Source organism: Poecilia latipinna, unplaced genomic scaffold (assembly GCF_001443285.1).
Source record: "Poecilia latipinna isolate Pla-1442-1.1 unplaced genomic scaffold, P_latipinna-1.0 Scaffold478, whole genome shotgun sequence".
Classification (NCBI taxonomy): domain Eukaryota; kingdom Metazoa; phylum Chordata; class Actinopteri; order Cyprinodontiformes; family Poeciliidae; genus Poecilia; species Poecilia latipinna.
In genome coordinates, this window is record NW_015113094.1 from 104,671 (window position 1) to 122,302 (window position 17,632).

The 17,632-nt window shown below is 37.5% G+C and overlaps 1 protein-coding gene across 1 annotated transcript in view; it reads right to left on the reverse strand.

The window, feature by feature from the left end:
• The window catches only part of tbck (TBC1 domain containing kinase), a 41,198-nt gene that overhangs the window by 18,834 nt on the left and 4,732 nt on the right, over positions 1–17,632 (reverse strand). Inside the window, exons 12-22 of the mRNA XM_015039624.1 lie at positions 17,517–17,616; positions 15,778–15,827; positions 15,531–15,660; positions 14,560–14,658; positions 14,412–14,474; positions 14,165–14,291; positions 13,936–13,986; positions 12,999–13,082; positions 10,281–10,366; positions 7,582–7,618; positions 5,929–6,090 (exon numbers count right to left, since the gene is read on the reverse strand). Coding sequence (XP_014895110.1) covers positions 5,929–6,090; positions 7,582–7,618; positions 10,281–10,366; positions 12,999–13,082; positions 13,936–13,986; positions 14,165–14,291; positions 14,412–14,474; positions 14,560–14,658; positions 15,531–15,660; positions 15,778–15,827; positions 17,517–17,616 — 989 coding nt within the window. The remainder of the gene's footprint in view (positions 1–5,928; positions 6,091–7,581; positions 7,619–10,280; positions 10,367–12,998; positions 13,083–13,935; positions 13,987–14,164; positions 14,292–14,411; positions 14,475–14,559; positions 14,659–15,530; positions 15,661–15,777; positions 15,828–17,516; positions 17,617–17,632) is intronic.

Consider the following 17,632-nt stretch of genomic DNA (forward strand, 5'->3'; position numbering starts at 1 on the left):
ATTTCATTTCATTTCATTTCATTTCATTTCATTTCATAGGGTGAGTTAAACATGCTAGTCATATTTGTCACATGAACAGCGTTGCCATACGATTATATGTTATACGTCTTCAAAGACAGATGGGTTTATTATTAGATTCAAGCAATATATACTGTCACTTTGAACTGAATGTTGTGTTTGTACACAATTTCTGCAACCCCTGGCTGATTTCTAAGAGCTGTCAATCAATAGCTGGAGATCATCAGCTCTGTGCTTGTGTCTCATTGAACCAAACACTAATGTCCCACGAATAATGCCAGTGCATTATCTGTACACACAAGGTTCATGTCGGCTAGAGAGTCGCTCTTGTCCACTGTGAATCGGTGAAGTGCATAAACACAAGAGAACTCCGCAGATTACACTGATGCCCTACGTGGAAAGGGTATCAAAAGGGGAGATCAATTGCCATCGATTGTCGACTTGAAATGTCTGGCTTGCTAAAAACTTTAAGTGGCACCGCTATACGAGGGGGCACCCAAAAGTTTCCAGAATGACGCTGCTGCATACGCAGTTTTCGTAGTACATGATTCTGCAGCTAGTTATTTGTTCAACCACGCCTTCTCAATCAGTGTGCCAAGCGGCGTTGATGTGGAAGGTTTCGTCTACCCGCAGTGAATTTTCTTGGAGGAGCTGTTTTGTCCAGCCGTCGTTTTTCTTCATGGAGAAGTTTTATGAGCAGCGCGCGGCTGTGAAGTTTTGCTTCCTGCTCGGGGGGGAAAAAAGCGGTTTATCATCAATTGACATTTCACCATTTTTAAAGCGGGTGAACCACGAGTAAACTTGAGCTTGACACATAGCGTCATCCTTGTAAGCGGTCTTCAACATTTGAACGGTTTCCGATGCTTTTTTCCCCCCCGAGCAGAAAGCAAAACTTCACAGCCGCGCGCTGCTCATAAAACTTCTCCATGAAGAAAAACTCGTATACTTGTTTAAAATATTTCAAGCTGCAGTATCTAAAACATTTTTGTTGCATATTTGTTTAACCTGTTACTATGTGGTGACATTATGGCAAAAGACAGTTTATTTGTGAAAAAAACAAAATTGAGCTTCGCCGCCTTCTCCCAGTGCTAACTTGAAACAACCAATCAGAGCCAGGAGGAGGGTCTCATACTAATGCTTCAATGTTTAAAAGTCAGGTATGTAATCTAGACACAGAAATGTGCAGTAGAAACATACATGCATTCCTAAATCTTATAGTAGTTTAGAGACTGCAAACATTAATTTTACGATTGCAGGAAATGTAGAGAATGAAACATTCAACGCTAATTTTTAATCCAGGTGTCTTGTCCTGATTGGAATATGTAACTATTGAACTGGGTTCCATGTGTAATGGACTTGTCAGTGGGAATTACTATCACTGACTTCATTTACTGCTCCAGTTGTCCCAAGCGGGAGGGTTAAGTGTACGAATCCTGATGTGAGGAATCCTTTAGGAATCACTATCCTGAAACAGATCTGACAGCTGCAAACTGGAATAGAGAGGACTGAACGGGAACTTTATCCCTGCACTGATTTAACACAGATTGAGAATCTTGTATAAAACTGAAAGACAAACTGAACTTTTTTCATAAATTACACTAGCGGTGCCCAAGTCCTGTCTACGAGAGCTACCGTTCTGCTTTTAGATGTATCCATTCTCCAACATACTTGAATGCATGTACTTAGGTCAAGTGGCTGAATTTCCTCCCCAGGAGTCATTCAGATTGGTAGAGGCCTTTTCGCAAGACACTTATCTGATTCAGGTGTGTTGCAGAAGGAATGTGTCTAAAACTTTAACTCTTTCAGTCTTGGCCACTGTGCTGCAGATCAGTTTCACACTGTTGGCAGTCTTTTTATAGCCTGGGTCATCTTTATTCTTTTACATATCCACAGAGTTCTTGTGTTGAACTTCCAGTGACCAGTATAAGTTGTGTGACCGATACCAACAACACACCTGCTCCCCATTCACACCAGAAACCTTGTAGCACTAATGGGTTGCATATTATGAGAGAAAATAGCTAATTGGTCACAATTTGGACATTTTAATTTAACTTAATAGTTTCATTTAGTTGCCAGTGGTTAAGACATCAATGGATATGTGCTTAACTATTTTGAAGGGATTAGAAACTTACATTAATAAACAAGCTGTACACCGACTACTTTAAATTGCATAAAAGTGTCACATCTTAAGTGTTGGCCCAAAAAAAAGAATTAATGAAATATTTACAGAAATATAATGGGGTGTGCTCACTGAGGGAGATGCTGTTTGATGCTATTTTAAATTTGGGGAAAAAAAAATAAAATATTGAACAACCAGGTATAGCCCTTCATAATAAAAAGCAACAAAAAATGTGGGCAAAAAAACAATTTCTGGTATTTCTGCTTCAATCTGTGCCACACAGTGAGCTAGACAACTTCTATTTGACCTGTTTTATAATCCAAAACCAGCAGCAGGCTGTGTTGTTCTGCCTCCACACACGAGGCCCCTGTACTTGTGAATGTGATGCATGTGGTGCCGGCTCGGTAAAAAAAAATGAATGGAAGCTTCAGCTCAATGAGGACATCAATTTTCCACGCCTAATGGCAGAAATGAACAGGTGCAGGCCACAAATCACAGGATATGAAGCATAATTCACTAGCCGCGTATATGTAAATGTGCATGCGCGTGACTTTGTATAAACATGAAGTAAAATTTTATTGCCGTCGTTTGACAAAGGTTGCCTTCACATTCAGAGACCTGAGCAAAAATATTTGAAACATATTGCCAAAAGTGCATGATTTATGCCCTCGGCAGACTTAGAAAGATATTAATGTTTCAGAGTGACTCAGCCACAGCACCACTTCGAATGTTATAGTGAACCTGTGAAGGAAGCCAAAGATCAAGGTGACACAGCAAGGAAGCCTTCAGACTTTAAAGGTCAATCACCAAAGACAAAATAGCACTGGAAACATGAACAGAACTGCGAGTAAATATTGTCCTACTGAATATTGAGAAGGGCATTAATTTGTGAGGTGCCACTGGAAAAAAGACCATATTGTTAATTTCACTTTTCAATAAAAACAAAAAGGATGTTTGGTTTTTAATCAATGCTGGCTGTGCACTTGCTGTCCAAGTCATCATCTTCCTTTTGCACAATAGTTTTCCCAACACACTATTCTATTTTTTCTATGAACATTGTGCTTTTTGATTATGGCAACACTTGCAGAATAAAGACTGGAGATCTTTATTCAAAGATCTCCAAATAGGTTTAGCACAGTGCTTAAACCTATTTGTATTGAAATAAAATATATCCCAAAACTTTTAACATATAAAAAATATTTTCCGTCTAAGTCTGGGACATTGTCTGTGGTTAAGAAAACAGACAGTACCAACATAGCTTATTTAGGTATTAAAAATAAGTTCTTACGTCTTCACTGTTTTAGAGATTATAAACATTTTGCTTAAGTGGGTGGCACCAGGCTTAACAGGCCTTGCTTGTCACAGGTTGTATAAAAAATTGCCAACATAAACCAGACCAGAACCTTACTGGAGGCTTAGATAAACAGTCTTTCCACTCCAGAATCAGTTCCTAATATAGTGTAAGAGGAGTTCAAAATACCATGCTATAACAATCCGGGTATAGTTAGCTGGCAATAATTTACCAAAAAAAAAAAAAAAAAAAAAAAAAACAGTTGGCAGAAGGAGCCAGCCACTTTAGAATAACACTAGAGAAGCTGACTGCAGCTTCAGGCCAACATATTTTACCTGTATAAGGAAAACCTGGACTCCTTCTCCCTTCTGGCCCACACATATGTTGAAGATTGACAGAAAAACACTGAACTTTTGGCAACACTAAAAGTGGACACTAGGGGAAGCTTGTCTTGCAGCATTTCTGCATCACTTCTGAGCAACATTTTTCCTGTATACTTATTTCATCCCAAAAGATGCTCAGGTTTTTTACACTAAGCAACACAGCTTTTTAAGGAAGTAGGTGGAGCAATCACTCAGCATGAAGTGTACACTGAGCATCTCAAGACGTTTATAGAAGACACTAAACACTAAAAGTAAGGGGGGAGGGGGAAAGACGACATCTTTCAAAACAAATAAAATCTTTACAATGACAGCAAACTAGAAAATAAATAGATAATCATAAGTAACAGTACAACTAGAAAACTGTCAAACTTTGCGTTTTTGCGTAGGTTGAGGAGCTAACACTAGTTCTTGTTGTACCTTTCTTTGGTTTTGCACTGGTTTCTGAGGGAAGACGACTTTTGGGTCAGTGTGGTGTTTACAAATTAAGTCAAATGGAAGCACAAGAGGTGCAACAAGACATCTCAATAGGAAACAACCTTTTCTACAAGTTGAACATATTCTACTCAGTTCAGTTTATTATGCTCAAACTGAAGCTTCAATTTGGTAAATAGGTTTTAAAAAGTAGACAAATCAAGAAACACAAAACTGTATTTTGGCTATAGAAAGCCTCTAAACATTTTTAATTGCCACTAGAAAGCTTTCTTCAGTTTCTGCTAATCTTTTATTTGAAGTATGCTTATTGTCTATTCCAGTCACCTCTAAAAATGTTCACTCTAACTTGGGTCAACAGGGCTCTTTACGATGCGGTTTAAGTTTCCTCCTCTGCTCCTGTAGCATCACTCTGTATTGCAGTATCTGTACTTTGTGTTTTTGCACGACTTGAAAACATCAGACCTTCACCTTAAGCTTTTTGTTTTTTATTACTCATACAAGGTAATGGAAAATGCTGTAAATAGAATTAGCAATCTTTTGACTTCACCTTTCGTTAAATTAAATGCATCCATCACCAGAGCCAGTGAATCAGCCCCACAGCAGAACATAATCCGAACCATATCTTGAGATATCCAGTGATATTTTTCCTTAAGAGCACATTTTATTCATAATCAGTCTGTTTTCCTGTTAATGAACATTATCCCAGAGGAAGCTTGTTTTATTAGTTTAAGTTACCGAATAAACAAAACCTTTTTGGCCAGTCTTTTTTTGTGTTCCAACACTTGTGGGAACCTCTTTCGATCCCCAGCTGAAACTGGAAGTTTACACAGAGCGACTGCATAGAGACGCATCTGTTTGAAGTTAAGTCAGAACAAACTTCTCTTGTTTTGGGTCAGTAAGAATTTTGGGTTTAGCAGATGTCTACATTACATCAGAATTCTTCTAAATGCTTTCAAATTCAGAGGTTTGCATGCATTTCCTCAGCATTTGGCAGAATTTCTTTTGAACTGCATAAAACATTAATTTTAAGAATGTAAATAATTCCAACCAGAGTGGCATACAGCAATTAAGCCCATTATTATTCAAACCCCTGATATATATGAAAAAAATATTTTCATTCAAGCAAAGCATTTCCAGGAAAACAGACAACTACCTGAAGACATTAAGACAATTTGAAAGACAGGGTCGTTCAATCATATTAGATTATATTCGAGTCAAGATTCTGGTTGGGTTGCTCCAAAACATTATTACCATCTGTAAGTAAAATTAAGAGATTACTCTACACCCAAATGTGCCAAGAGTATGAAATATATGGGTTCACACATATAATTCAGGTGAAATGTCGATACTGTTCCCCACTCAATTTTCCAGAGAGCTCAATCCTTCTTAATCTAAAGTTTAAAAAGTAATGCAAAGCTGGAAAACTAATTTATGGCAATACAGCAATGAGGCTGTAAATTTCAACAAAATGAATGGGTTGGTGAATGGATGGAGGATTTCCCACACTCTTATTAGCCAAATCAACCAGATTTTGTACTTTTGCAGACTGTGTAGGAACCCCGTGAGGATATTGGTTACCGTCGGTCAGTATTTTTGTTATACTAAAATTATGAAATGGAACTGAAAAGAGAGAAACAGTAAAGCGATGTTTATAACCAGAGCAAAGTACTGGCTAACATCCTTACCTGGCAGGTCAGAGAAGAGCAGGATGCATTCATTAAAGCCATTAGCCAATAGACGGTCCCTGAGCTGCTGCAGTATGGCAACGCCAATACAAAAGGGGAACGAGGAGCTTCCCAGCAGCAGCGTGTCCCACAGGTGGAAGATTTTGTGCAGAGGAAACACGTCTGCATGCCAGGTGGAAAAACAAATACAACAGGGGAAATGTGTCACAAATACCATATCAGTGTCTGGATTTTTTTTATTTTTTTATTTTTTTTTTTAATGAGATTTAGTTGTTCCTGCACTATATAAACAATTACAGAGGTGGACAATTACCCTGTAAGTGAAGAAGTATGGAATAAATTTGTCCCTGCGGATTAAAACTACAAGCTTACAAGGCAAAACTGAGCAATGCCCGGAAGCATATTTGGTGTAGGAGGCAGCTGGGAAAAGGTTTAGGTGGGCGATGTTACAAAAAAAAAAAAAATGACTGGAAGAACATCAGCAGGCTCAGGAGCTTTAGAACAAGAACTCTCATTATGAGCCAACTCTTTTCAGGCCAAATAAAACCACATCCTGATACCATGTCCCTCTGCAATTATTATTTCAATCATATGACTTTCTGTGCTCCTAAATGTAACATGTCTCCTCTCTTGACATGCATAAACATGAACCTGACTTGGTGCTTCTGTTTATGCTATTCAGATTTTTTATTTATTTTTTTAGTTTTCCCGTCTATATGGAGGCAGAATCCCACAGTGGTGCAGTGGGCTGAGTGCTGAAAGAACGCTTCAGAGGGTCCCAACACATTAGCAGTCAACTGAATAGACTGGTGGGTGTGAGTGACAGGTAGTGTGTCTGTTTGTGAAAGGAAGCAGGGCCTCCAACCTTGTTTCATATTGGACTGAGGACATTAGCAGTCAGAAAAGCACACCTTGAATACTAGGCACTGACTGGCTCTGTGGGAGGATTTGGGACAAAAGGGAAACAAACTAAACTCTGCATCCTCACATGTAAGAGCATGTGTCTGATTAATTTAAAATGGAGTTATACTACCAAGAACAGAGAACATATGGGCAATTGCACTGACCATTCCAAGGCTGATGGGTCAGTTCATGGAAATCACTATTTCCAGATTCTACGTATGCATCCAAACTCAACGTGAAAGTTGTTCAAATAGTTGTTCTACTTATGTTACTTTTACTGGTAAAATATATATATATAGGTTGGTTTGATCAAGGTTATGCTTTAAAGTGTGTAAAGATAAGAGCATGAAATAAACAACATACGTGACCTTCTCAGTGTAACAGATGTAAACATGGAGCTATTCACTGGAATCAGTAGAAGCACATAAGAGGTAGTAGTTTACAAACATGAAACCGGATGATCGAATTGAATATATTTTACTGCTTTTATTTTGACAGCTCAGTCTGGGATGAGAGTTTCCGTTTAAGATCTTGATGTTGGGTAGAAAGGTGACAATCAAATGCAGTTCATTTGAACATTAGGTTATTTAATTACAATCCAATGAAATAAGGACACATCTAAATGTGGATATAAAATATAATAGTGGATCTCATATTTCTCTAGATGTTTTTCATCTAGAGAAAACATCTGAAGAATTGGCCCTGAAAAATGCAATTATCTGCTAGGAACAACAACAAAATGCAACTTACGTGTAAACATCGTGAGGAACCAGGGAATAGCATAAAGCTGTGATGGGAAAAAAAAAAAAAAAACAACAGAAAGAGAGGGAAAGAATAGTTATATTTGGACGTTATTAGAATTTAGTAATCTGGACTTCACAAAATCACATAATACTGTACTTCACATTCACATCAATAACAACTTAAAGACTTGGAGGCAGATCACAAATGTGCTGAAAACACAAGATTTGTTTGGTTCTTAGGCAGAACTGGGAAAGCAAACAAATGAATGTCACTATGCCAGTTCTGACATCTTTCCTCTTATTCTCAGCCGAGCGTAAAAAAAAAAAACCCACCTGCTCACACAGAGAGGCAGTATTCCACCTTAAACCAATGGGGCACACATTTAGCCTGTTGGATCAGTTAGAGAAAAACCATAGCTCGTCTCAGAAAGGTAATTGACCTGTGATTGTGCAGGAGCTGGTAGCTATTCAATAATAAGGACCTCTGGGTGTCTGAAATAGTGATGAACCAGAGCATTACTGCACTCCCAGTATCATCCTGAGTCACAGAAACTCTGGTTCAGCCAGATTGAATTAGAGAAGGTGCAAATTGTATACTCTGGAGAGGAGATAGGTCTAAATTGAAACTGCCTGAATTAAACCACAGACTATATGTAATCTGATTGCTAACCATGCTGAAAAAAAGAGCACTGGAAACTTACCAAAGGTCCATAATGAGTTTCTGTGTCACTGAATAAATAGATGCTGCAGCATCTATTCACTAAGGAAGAATGAGTTAAGAATCTGAAAAGTGCAACTACAGAGTTTGTTGTTTATTCAGTTTTAGCTAAGCTTTTTTTTCATGCAAGGCAGACATATTGGGTGTCTGCTTTGTTGTTGCCACAAAAATGTAGACTTACAACTTGAAAATCCAATTTCAGGGCACTTCGCAATTAAAATTTTCGCCATAAAATATCATATTTTGAGTAAAAATAAAACTGTCTTCTTCAATATTGTGAGTTTTTATGACAAAACTCCAAAACTTGTAGTACCTACTGTTTCAAAGTGTCTCTACGTAGTACCCATTGAAAAGCAGTGTTTTGCATTTATTCTTTGGCTTTGTAGGGGCTGATGGAGTATTTGCTCAGTGAAAGTTAAGTGGATTTAATGTCTTTTGTCTAATTACATAGTCTGACGTGCATGACAGCTGTATCCACACAGATTATTTAGCATTATCCAGACCTACAACTAAAACAGAAACACAGCCAAAGTTGGCAGGACTTCAAAGGCTTAAAATCCATCAGAAAAACAGTAACTGTTTTGTGAGGCTGATTAACTGTTTCTCCGACCAAGGCACAGGCTATCAAGGTATATCAACGTTTTAAAAAGTTACATTTTCTAAACTGCCATAGCGTTCCTGTAGGTTAAATATATTTTTCATGAGTAACCAGAAAAAGTGGCACAGGAGATTTTCTCTAGCTGTATGGGGAGCCTGCTGAATGAAGGGTCCTACTTTCCCTTATTTATAAAGAAAGAAAATAAACTGGTTGCAAGTATTTAGAACAGCTAAAAGCAGAGTCTTTTTCTAACTAAAATAAGACCAGCTGTCATTCTAATTAATGCCTATGGTGTTAAGTCAGCATTACTTTTCAGATCATCTTTTTGGATTTTCGTAATCTGGCAAAAATAATTACACATAATTGTGGGGATCTTAGTATATTAGACAGGAAGTGGTAAGGATAGAGTTGCTAAAGAGTGACTGGACCACTTTCACAACTGCTTGCACTTCTAGCTTTGCTTAAATTTATATAACAATAAAAATGATGCTTAAACATTGTAGATTACATTTCAAATCTAATTAATGATATCCATCCATCCAATATCTTACACGCTCATCCATGGTGGGGTGGCGAGTTGTGCCGGTGCCCATTTCCAGCGGTCAACGGCTGAGAGGTGGGGTGAACTCTGGACAGGTCGCCAGTCCATCACAACAACAATACTACATTACTTAAAAAGCTGTGGGATTTTTTTTCCTGTTTTAAATAAAACAGTCATTTTGTTTAAATATGGTGAAAATTAGGTAGTTTTACTTAATGTTTTCTTACAATCCAAAGGCTATGCAGGACATTTGACAAGAAACTAAATTTAATTGCAGTAAATCCAATTACCAAAAGTAATTCTGTGTTTTAAATGCATCACTCAAGAGCTGCAGCGTCAAAAACTCAGAAGGAAGCTGCAGGCTCTGATACTGCACTAGCCAAGATGACACACATTCATCAGCACACAACTAAATTCATGGACAGGTGGCACAGACTTTAACCTTGTCACTGAGCAAAGCTGTAAGGAGGAAGGCAAAGGGCAGCAGGAATTGGCCCATAGTGAAAGAAATAAGCTAAGTCCGGCAGAAGGCAGTCATTAACTGTGCCTGGAAGACATGAGCCGCTGTATAAATTACTAGCTGTGGACTGTGGGGAGAACTTGACCGTGACCACAAATTCAGGAAGGAAGGATGTGGAACAAAAAGTGTCGGTGGCAATGAAGAGATATACCCGGCTATCCAAGGAGGTTCCTTTGCCCTCGGCAAGGAACAAGAAAATAAGAATAATTTTCTTCTGAATTCCTATTGAAGTAAAACTTGCAGTGTAAGATGAACATAATCTGAGCATGTCCTGCACCGGAGCCTGTTGTCATCAGTCTGACAGGACACTTTCATCCTGTGCAACTTACATCTGGAATGAAGCCAATCTCATTTAGATGGTTGCTTAGCTCTGGGTCATGAAAGGCAATCATCTGGGAGAAAACAGTCAAGTACTCTGGAACAAAAGCAAAAGAGCAAAAAGGTCAGGAAAAACATCTATTGTATAACATTCACTCAAAAACACACGATGAATGTGGCTTTGATAGCTATGAATGAGTTCACCCCTTTGGAAATTAATGTCCCATTGTTAATCGCCAAGAAAAATAAATGGATGTTTTATGGCTGCTAGGAAAATACTTTTGATAAGTTATGAAAATAATCATAAAAGTGTCAGCCAGGCGTCGCCTTCCTACGCAATTTCACTCAATTCTCATCTCCCTTCAGTGCACCTTCTGGGATTTCTCTCATTGAGCTCGATTTCTCTGGCTGAATTTCAACCATGCCAATCAGCGAACAGAAGGATTAGTTGTGAAAGATGAGGTCAATTTTCAGCAGTTTTTGATTTGTAGTCTGCCTGTAGTTGGCAATAGCAGCAGTGGCAGTGAACAAAGCCATTCAGTCCAAGTTGGTCACGCTTCCAAATGTTGAAATAACAGCTGCCTCATATGGGCTGGCACGTCTCTCTTAGCAGAAGGGGATGGTTGTTTAAAAGTACAGGCAATTTCCAATCAGTTTCCTAGTGCCGAACTGGCGTACTGCTTACATTACGCCCAAATGTTATCGATTGGGCAAAATGTTAAACTTCGAGAAAGCAATCCTTTCTCAATGGCCAAGGGTTCAGGGTTTCTGTGCGAAGCAAAAAGAAGAGCAAAGACCAGGTTTTTACCAGGCTATAAAAAAATTTGCAAATCCTACAAATGCTTGAACTTATTTGCATTTATTTTGTCACATAAACTATATAAATGTATTTATGTATTTAGTATAGTATTTTACCACTATATGCTACATGCAGTATTTTATTATATAGTGCTAGGTTATTGCAAGATTTAGGAAAAATATTGAATCTTGCAGTAAGTAGTCAGTGCATCTACTGAATACTGTAAAAAGTAAAAAAATTATGAAGGGTCAATATGACCAGCCAGATATAATCATATAACATCCACAAATGATTATTATTATACATTTCTAATTTAATTGCATCTTATTTGCTTACAACTTCACGTAAATACTCTGGTATTTTTCTGCTAAATATGTAATGTGTTACAACATTGCACAGGGTTTCTGCAAAAAAAAAAACAACATACATTAAAATATATGGCTTAATGCATATATTAAAACCTACATTATGATTTTAATGTATGGTCTAGGTTACTCACAAAAACACAACTTCAGTAGGTAAATTTGTGTTTCAGAAGAGCTTCAATAAAGCTTCAATAAGCCATGTACCAGGATTCCCTGCCACATCCATGTAGCTCGTATTAACCAATAGAGTAGGAACTTTCTGATATTCATCTTCTTGTAGCTATAAGACCTGCAGTTCTTGGAACAGAATTTTTTATTTTTTGCTGGTTTCCTGTGATAAATCTGGTCCTTCAGTAATGTTTGTTGACCTAAATGGGCCTTGCAAATTTGTTACAGCATAATAATATTACACAATTCATTAGTCAAATAATTAAAATATTGAAGATGTAACTAACCATGCAAAGTTGGTGGTATCAAGATGTTTTAAGACACTACAGAAATCCAGATAATATGTGACTGTAATGGTTCTGATTCCTATGTAAGCCAAAAATAACCCCTCTGCTAAAAGACATTGTTAGAGTCACCAAACCACAGCCTAATAGAAGACTATGATAGATAAAATAAATTCTTTAACTATTTGGGTATAATTGTATTAATTCAACGTCAGAGTAACGTGTACGTATTGATGGAAAATCTATACGTACACGTTTATCTATGTTTTCTTTTTGTTTTGTTTTTTTAGGTTCAACCAAACAAACAGGGATTTACAGTGATTAAGCAGTTGCACCAAACTATGTCCAAGTTTCAACCATCTGACCTAACCTTTTACTTTCAGAACAAAAGTAAGTTGAATCCTGGAAATATTGGGTACAAAAAAAAATGTAAAAAATGGCAAAGGGACACAAATGACCAATGTACTATTTTAGTTAGAAATGGCAAAATTAGCACTTAAAAAATAATGTGATAGTGATTTTCTTTTTTGCGGGGGAGTCTAAACAATCCATTTGGACGTCTGATCCTCAAACGTTGAATTAAAGTAGTTTTCCCCCACAAACAAACATTAGACACCTCTACGTAGCGCCTATTCAAAGAACGATACAATAACAGTCTCATTCCTGACTGAGATTCTGAGGTGTGCAAGGCAGCTCTTTATCAGCCACACAGGAATTGATTATCATATTTCTCTGCAGGCATTTGCAGTTTCATTTGTTTCCATATTTCTAAATGATGTGGCTCAGCTGCAGACTCCATTAAGACAGACTGAAATTAGTTTTCACAGTTTAGAAGCAACACTGAGCCCAGATTCAATCAACATTAGGGTGACAGGCTGACACCCTGTCAGCCTATGATAATTTGTTTCTAAACTTAAAGCCTCTGACTGCGTTTAATCATTAAAGCTCAACCTGCAGTGGAAGATGATAAAACAGGCTTAAAAGCACTGAGAAAGGAAGACTATACTGAAAGGATGCCGCCACAAATGTACAATGCAACATGACTGACTTCTTCTTTTTAAACAAGAAATTTTACTTCGACACAAAACAAAGGTTTCTTCTTGAATATCTTACCTTGGATGACATGGGAGTTGTCCTTCAGGAAAAAATTGTACAGGTACTTTGGGATGAAGGCAGACATGCAGGCATATGCTAATGCTATAGAGAGAACATGTATACAAATTTAATGTAGAAATAAACATTTAGCATTTACATTAACATGCATCAGTCAGAAATAATTTTGGGCTTTCATTTGAATTATCTGGGGTTTTTTTTTGTTTTTTGTTTTTTAGGTTCAACCAAACAAACTGGGATTTACAGCGATTAAAGCAGTTGCACCAAACTATGTCCAAGTTTCAACCATCTGACCTAATGTTCACCCTATCATACACTAGAAACTGCTGAAACATCAGTGTTGTAATTCACAGTGAAGCTGGTTTAGCATCAACATGAAGGTGCCAACAAGTATAAAAGCTTCTGCTTCAAAGCAGACACCTTTGGGACCAAATGATATGTTCAGCTGCCCACATGGACAGAAAAAGTGATCCTTGAAAAAAATGGTTTTATTGAAATCGAGATTTAGTCTTTGTTGTCACAATGACGAGAAGTCCGTCTGGAGGAGTAAAAGTGAGGTAACATAACTGAACTACCCTTTTGCTAATGAAGATTAGTCAAATTTATAGCGAGTCAGAGTTACAACCGGATCTAGTTGGGGGCTAAACAAGGCATCTGATTTCTCTGGAACTTAGAGAAGGAATTTTAAACAAATGTTGAATTTTAAGCAAAATATTGTACATGGTGTATAAATTTGAGGCTGTTTGTATATTTTTGGAGGTCTGTGTAGGTTATTGAAAACCCTCAATTATCCTTGAAATGATTAAAGGTGTAAGTTATATGTTCAGTCAACCTTGGGAAAAAAAAAGAGGTCTTAAATAAAAGATTAAAAGACCCAATTAAAATGAAATTTATGATGAGTGCGTCTAAGGTGAAAAGCTCAGACTGAGATCCTCACCTTCGTTATTGAAGTTTAAATATAAGAATGGAGCACAAAGTGAATCCAAACCTGAAATGGAAAGTGCATCAAATAAATTAAAGGTCAAACTAAAGCACCTGTGGTCAAAAAAAATTTAGTTTCTAAAACGAGGCATAATCGCCATCTAGTGTTCATTTATGGGTGTTACCAGGATAAAAAAAAAAAAATAAATAAATAAAAACATTTTAAAAAAGGGGGAGTAACTGACCCTGCCAGTAGACCAGGTCAGGATGGGAGACCACCCAGGCTTTTAACACACGCCTGAACTTGATGTGACCCTGAGGAGATGACAGCAGCTCGTCATACTGGTGGCACCGTGGGATATCCACCTCGATCTGAACAACAAAGAAAAAGAAAACATGAAATTAAACAACTGGAGCATGAAATAACATACCTTTTTTTTTAAAAAAAAAAAGTAAATCGACTCAGTTGTTAGCTTTTATTTTTCAGCCTACCTGTCTGTCAGTTGGTATGGGAGTATCCTTGTCAGTGCTGTCATACTTAGCTTGAATGTCACCCTATGCAAAAAAATACAAAGAACAGATGAACCAATGCACCTTTTCTCATTTAAATTTAGCTTAATTGTTGCTTTAGGTTTTGTACCTCAATGCCTAGCAAAGCAGCCCAAGCCAGTCCTCTAACCAGAGGAGGAATATCCACTCTGGCCTCTTTCCACATCAAGTTCTTTTTGTATGGATAGCCCTGAAGACAAAACATGTAAAGTACCACAAAGTAAATATACAAAGCAATTTTCAATGACGATTTCAGGAATAAACTATCTAAATCAAACTGGTCCTCTGCAAAAATGTAATTGTCCCCTAAATCTACAAACTAGCCTTGACCCCACTTCCAGCCAATGCATCCTTTTAAAAATCCTTTATAAATTAAAATCTGAAAGTGTGGTGTGCATTTGTATGCAGCCCCTTTGAATCAATATTCTTTAGAAGTGGCTTTCGTTATAATTAAAACTGCACGTCTACTAGCTTTGGACATCTTAATGATGGAGTTGTTGCTCATTCTCCCTGCAAACTGGTTCGAGTTCTGTCAGACGGAACGAAAAACAGCTACAAACATCAACTTCGAAGTATCGACACAGATGCTGGGTGGAATTAAGGTCTCGAATTTGACACAGGAATATGCTTTGATGCAACTCTGGCCGTATATTTAGGGTTGTTGGAAGGTGAACATCTAACAGGTTAATGTGTAGCCTCTAACAGGTTTCCTTCCAGATTTCCTCAGTGTTTAGCTCCATCAAACTTCCAAACAACTCTGACCAGTTTTAACATCTATGATAAAGAAATGCATCCTTTCGGCATGGTGCTGCTACCTCCATGTTTCAAGGTGGGGGTGCATTTACTGCTATAGATTTTTTTTTTAACAAAAAATACTTTACAAACCCTGTGGTTGTCCTTCCCCTTCACAATTATGCTCTATTCTGTGTTTCTCTTTCGCATAAAATACCAATGAAATATGCTACAGATTGAAGTTGAGAACGTTATGCTTGTGTATTCTACCCCGGGTGTGGATTCTGAGTGTGTAAGGCTGATGTACACAAGGACATATGCTGCCCTGACCTTGAGCAACCTGTCAAATAGGATGATGCGGATGAGTTGGTACTCTGTGTCTCTCTCGCGGATGATGAGTGGCAGCGTGACAGTGGCCGACAGCTCATTGCTGCTGTTAGACTGCGGCAAACTCGACTGTCTGGAGGAGGAAGGTGGATAGGGACATGACATTACTGGTGCCAATAGGAATGACAAGATAATGTTAAAAAATAGTGGCATGGGAGATGGGAAAGGTCTTAGAATGGAGGAGGCTTACTCGTCTTCCAGCAGAGGGTAATAGGCTTCTCCAGCAACATCCTTCAGTCTCTAGACCAAAAAAAAAAAAAAAGATATTCTTTTTCATGTCCTGATTTCAACTCTGTGATAAGAGTCAACGAAACAAAACGTCCAACTCGACATACATGTGCTTGCCTCTCATTTATGCTTAAAATAAAGGGCCCACTGATCTTCAGTTTGGCACAGTTTAATAATCTGTACAAATAGATAATATGGACACTAAAAAGAAAATATGCCTTTTGTACAATTCAAAATTTGTAAAATAATTATATATTATAATCTAATGCAACTGTACCTGAATTGCTCATTTTAAATATGGAGTATCTGTGAATGTTTTCTTTTTTTAAATTTTGTCCCTTGAAGGATCAGTTTGAGGGGATTTTTGTTCAGGGTTACATAATTAGCAACAAAAAGTTTTAGTGATGTAAAAAAAAAAAAAAATGGATGCACATGTTTGAATTTGTTGTGGATTTATCACTAATTTTAACAGAAAAAATTCTCGAATATATCCATGAAGCCACAGCTATCAACAAACGTCTGAATCTTTGTATGGTTTAGTTTATTTATTGATGGTTGGTTTCCTGTTGCGAAGCTACCACTAAATTATAGTCAACAAATTTTGAATAGTGTTGAGGTGAGCGCTATTTCACTAGTTTTAAGGTTGTCTGCTTTATCCATTCCAACCAAGTTTTTGTTCTGCTGCAACACTCAACCCTTTCCAGGTTTCAAACGTCTGTTTATTTAACATAAAGTTGACTTAATTTGTAAGTAGTCCTACAAATTAGGACTACTAATTTGTAGGACTACTTACAAATTAGTAGTGGTGGTGGCATACTCCCGCCACCACCACTTTACCTTTACGCTTCCTAACATCCTTCCTGTCACTGTGGTCAAACATTTCAATCTTTGTCTCATCTTGATCACCAAACTTTTGTCCGGAAGGCAGCTTGTTTTTTTTGGTTGGCACCCTCTGTTCATTCCAATGCAAATGTGTGTTCAGTGTGGATAATGAGACTGGTGTTGCAGCTGCTTTCATTTTATGATGGCTCCAATCCAAACTAATTTATTTTCATCAGAGGGAGACAGTTGTTATTTGGACACGACTGGATTCAGGACTACACGTCCCAGACACTGATCAAAACTGGATTTGAGATGCACAAATAAGACTCCTTCTCGCAACTCTTGCTTTGACACTGTTAAGTAAATTATAGGGAATGTTCCTACATTATATAATTTCCAAGGAAAATCATGCAATTTGAATGAATTCCACCATTTCTAATCAAAATTCCAGCAAAAATAATACCCGCATCCTGTTGATGTCTACAAAAAATGTGTTCTTTCTCTGGGTCTTGCTAAGAGGTATTTATCAAAATATTAGAGGGGGCTTATGTTCACTCATTTTATAAAAGACACATTTGGGTCTGTAGCAGTAGATATGTATATAGTTAAGCCGCCAAGTATATTTTTTTATACACTTTTAGGATTCTAGAAATTACACTAAGCACTCTTAGTTCTTGTTTGTGAAATTTATCGAAGTTGACCGTTACAAGCATTTCACCCTGAAAAAAAGAAAAACTGACAATTGGTGACACACTTTTTTGTATTAATTTTTTTTTTTTCCGTTCGTTTTCTTTGTGTCTTTCACTGCCAACATTTTTTCCAGTGATACGATTGTCAAAACTCGCATCTTAATGTAGTAAGGTACACAAACCGCCTTACATTTCTGAGTTGGCACAGAGACAGCGTCACTGTGGTGTCATCAAGCAGGAAGCTTCGATCTCTCCCTTGGCCAAATGATTCCCCATCCTCCAAGACAAACCTAAAAGAAAATATAA